The 4,677-nt window shown below is 32.9% G+C and overlaps 1 protein-coding gene across 1 annotated transcript; it reads left to right on the top strand.

Annotated features, from left to right (window-relative positions):
• Positions 1-2,500: 2,500 nt before the first annotated feature.
• On the top strand, positions 2,501-4,677 carry LOC143074309 (uncharacterized). The gene has a single exon (XM_076249826.1). It carries the CDS (start codon positions 2,549-2,551, stop codon positions 4,607-4,609), a length of 2,061 nt encoding a protein of 686 aa, XP_076105941.1. The 5' UTR covers positions 2,501-2,548; the 3' UTR covers positions 4,610-4,677.

Here is a 4,677-nt window from a genome sequence, read left to right as displayed (position 1 = left end):
TGGCAAAAAAAGGAAAACACCCACAGACAAACAATAGTACACATAGCACAACCTTTGATAGCCTTGACTTGCATTGGCCGGCTGCTATTTTATCTGTATGTCTCAAAGAAACATTAGAGGCAACAGTAGTTTACCGATGTTATGTTTTTAAGCAAAAGCTAGGGAATTTCCCAAAAAAATAAAAAAGAGTTCAGTTCGGCTGTGTCAACAATATGTAACCCGTGTCATGCGAATCAAAAGTATCAATATGTTACAAACAGGAATGTAACACAAATTAATTGCAAATGTTCAGATCTGATCTCATACTTAGTATCTAAAAATCTTAAACTGCAAAAAGATGTTGCTTGTGAGTTTGGTACCGACAGAACTTAAAGGTAACATTATTCGTGATACGATGATATAAAAAAAAATAGTGTGTGTCTATTTCAGTAGTCAGTACTTCTTCATGATTAAGTACACGTCACCAAATTTAAATTTCAACGTTCGACACTAAGGTGTCACAATTGAAACAGAATCTCTAAACATTCCGGTGCACATAAGTTAACCCCTGGGTTTCAGTATGTTTCGTGTTGATCTTTGGTGGTCTATGTAGAGTTTTGTAGAATTTTTGTTTGTCATTTATGTTGTTCTTCGACTTTTACCATGCGGTTTTATATTATAACTAATATGTTTGAATATCCCTTTGAAGTCTGCGGTCTGTTTTTATTAATCAGGGGTACACCACTGTTCATAAAGTCTGTATTGACTCAACATGCACGAGCGAAAGGTATCATTTGAGATATGTGCGCATTAAACGATGACACAGAGGAGTGTATAGTACACTGAGACATGGGGAAATTGACATTTGGAAAGTTAAAACCGCCCTCCAAAGTTTTTCATAGATTTTTGTTTGTAGTCGTCAATCTGTCTCAATATCAAAGAGAAAAAAAGGTAAAGATATGACGCAAACATTCTAGTTTCTGTAGTATCCTTTATCACAAGCTAAATACCCTTATGTAATGTAGACTTATGCATCATTCGCATCCACTTTTATTATAAACAATTTTCAAACGAATAGAATGAACCATAGATGTCCATCTATGGATAAACCAAAGGCACAATCATCCGCGCAATTTCAAAAATTCATAAATTCACCAATCAACTGTGTCAAACTACCTCGATACTGTAAGTGGTAAAATAAATCAATTATTCCACTTTCTCATTTAAGAAAAATTATACTTTTAAGGGATTAAACTGAATGTTGAAAGACTTATTTTGCCTCTCATATAAATAAAATCATATTAACACAACCTTAAAAAATATTAACGAACACACTTATAATTCAACGAAACAATAAAACATCAACCGAAACCAGTAATATAAAGTCCAAAATATTACAGGAAAACTATGTATTCAGCCCAATCATGGACGGGACACAACTATCCGAACTGTTTTAAAGTAAATTATTGAATAGCGGAGATTTTTGAAAGGTTAAAAAATATCGTTTTAAACAATCTTACCTCATAAAAAACATGTGTTCATGAAAAGAAAAAATGCAGTTTTATTACTTTATAGTATATACGATATAATCCATTCATCAGCGCTTTATTGTATGATGTTGGAATCAGGTAAAACACAAAATGTCCCCGTTAACAAAAGTTTTTACCTTCATAATTTATCATCAAAAGGCTTTTAGGATTATTTTTTTCGCCTAATGGAAAGAGCATTATGTCTATTGTTTGAATAAAACAAAAACGAAAGATATATGAGGACAGCTTTTGAATAAAAAACCAAACTGCATGCCACTAATGATCTGCATTTGAAGTCAAATTTGCTGACTAAAAGCTTAAATAAAAAAACTGCACCATACGACTTTTTGACGACCAATCTTAAATTCAAGTTAAATCAGTTTTCTAGGACTGTGCCAATTTTTAGCCGTATACCATGAAGTGAAATTAAACTCTTTTAATAATCGACTTTTTCCTATTCTGTCACCGCACTACATGGGAAAACTCTACGATAGGGCTAAAATGAAAGTATATTGATTGATTGTTGGTTGCTTAACGTCCAGTGACAAATAATCCATGCATGTTCAGGACGAGAAAAAGCGGTTAACAATACGTACAATACGTAGGTTTTGTAATTATAGAGGCCAATGCGGAAAGTATAATGTTTACTCTATCTTCATGTGGATTTTAAGCCGTGAGATATTCTTTAAATAAGCGACTTTTCCCGATTAGTAATTCAACTTATATCATGGGCCGTCGTCATCTGTATGAAAGGCATATCAATATCTACTTATATATGTATATAGTACTAAACCAGACTGCATGAAGTTTATAAATAGAGCATTTAAATCATGATTTTTTGAGAGTTATTTTATAAAAGATAAATATTTTCAATAAAAGAAATAGTAATAACAGGTGCTTTAATTCGTCCTTATTTTTGACCTCGACAATGCTATTTAAAATTGTACAATTATCTAAACGTGAGAACAGGGTGAATTGATTAACATTTGTTATAAAAAAAAGTGGCCTTTAACAAGAGAGTGAAACCAGGTCTTTTCACAATGGGTGATCCTCCTACAAGATCATTTTCATGGATTATAAAAACTAGTTCATTAATGTGTATTTTACTTTCGAGTATTTACATATTTTTATACAGGAATAGTATAAATTTTTACAAAGGAAGGAATATTTCTTTAGATTTTTCAACCCAAAAATATATAGGATCTGACATTACTAGTTTTTCTTTAGGAGAATTAGGAGATTCGAAGAAAGTACATCAATTCAATTCTAGAACCAACGTTTCAATCAAAAGCTATGACGGATTTAATGGAAACAATTCAGCAAAGCAAGACTCTTGGAAATTTCTTGTGGATTCAGAAAATTGCAAAATTCCTGACCTGGATCCATTCGATGACAACATTAAAGATTTGTTGATACTTCATCCCGAACCTTACAAGTGCGATGATAGCGATCTTTTAACATATATTCAAAATGACACGTTATTTCTCAATTTGACGAAGAAAGCACGGCAACACGTAGCATACTGCCGATTCAAACCGATTTATTTTAACGGCATTACTGGTAAAGCAAGTGAACCATTTATATATTTTATTGATATAGAAGATGAATTCTTAAAAGTGGAATGTTTTGATTTTTTTGGAGATTTAGTTGTTAAAAATTTCCACATAAAGTTTAAACAAAAAACTCCAAAATTGTACGAAGCAAACGACAAAAGTAAATTTGACAAAGAGAATAATAAAAATGATACAGAGTCAACGAAGAACACTATGTATTCTAAACGACAGTCGATGACCGACAGGAAAATGGATTTTGCAATAACTGATCGCTTGAATATAATGTTGATAATGATTGATTCAACATCGCGTATTAATTCTTTACGATATTTCACTAATACCCGTCGTTATCTGACGGAGACATTGGGAGCAGTGGAGCTGCTGGGATACAACAAACTAGCAGACAATACAATGGTCAACATGGTCCCATTTCTGACCGGAGAATTTGCCAAAAATCTGACATGTTTAAAAAGTCAGCAAGGAGTAGATAATTGCTCTTTTATTTGGCAAAAATATTCACAAAATGGATATTTAACACATTTTGGTGAAGACATGACATTTGCAGGAACATTTCATTACACACTAAATGGATTTAAAGAGCAACCTACAGATTATTACGACAGACCGTTTTATTATCACAACGAAAAGTCTTCCGATGGCGTGGCAGATACATGCTTTCATGGAAAATCCTCGTCCGAATCTCTGTACCAAAGGATGTATGACCTGGCTTATAATCTGAGAAACCAGCGTTACTTTTCCCTCAATATTCACTCACGAAATACACATACTTATCTCGAGGGTCTTGCAGATATGGACAATTTGACACTTGACACAATATCAAAATTATATGAGAATAATTTGCTTAATAATACTTTCATGGCAATTTTTGGTGATCATGGTTTACGTTTTGGTGAAGTTAGACAGACTTTTGTTGGTCAGTTAGAAGAAAGGTTGCCTATGATGTTTCTATACCTACCCGAGTGGTTCAGAAACAAATATAGTGACCACATGACCAATTTAAAAACAAATTCTAGACGTCTAACAACCCACTTTGATATGTTTTACACTCTATTAGATTTGTTAAACTTGGACAAGAAGGGAAGGGTCAAGAGAGGAATTTCCCTTTTTCGTGAGATTCCACGTGACAGGACATGTGAAGATGCTTATATAGACCAACATTGGTGCACGTGCAATTATCATCTTACCGTAATGGATAATGATACAGTTAAAAACACATTATCAAACATTTTGATAGAACATCTCAATTCTTTGTTGGAAAATTATGATAAAGAGACAAAATGTTCCAACTTGACTTTAGTGTCTGTAGTTTCGTCTGTAGCAGTAACATCTAAATCAGGACAAGATAAGGGTCACAGAATTGTAATTAAAACAGAACCAGGGAATGGAGTATTTGAATCCACTCTTAGATATCAATCTAGTTCCGGTTCATTTCAAGTGAAAGGAGATGTCAGTAGACTGAGTAAATATGGCGACAATTCAAAATGCGTTAAAGGGAAAACCTTACGAAAAATATGTTTTTGTATTTAATTAGATGATTCCATTACCATTTTTGTATTGCGGCTACTCTACTAAAAACAAATAAAGGTACTATGGTA

This window comes from Mytilus galloprovincialis, chromosome 5, assembly GCF_965363235.1.
Source record: "Mytilus galloprovincialis chromosome 5, xbMytGall1.hap1.1, whole genome shotgun sequence".
Classification (NCBI taxonomy): Eukaryota; Metazoa; Mollusca; class Bivalvia; order Mytilida; family Mytilidae; genus Mytilus; species Mytilus galloprovincialis.
This window is presented reverse-complemented; position numbering and strand designations above follow the sequence as displayed.

Excerpts from the sequence above, each read along its gene's own strand:
- LOC143074309 (XM_076249826.1), top strand. The coding sequence starts at position 2,549 with ATGGGTGATCCTCCTACAAGATCATTTTCATGGATTATAAAAACTAGT.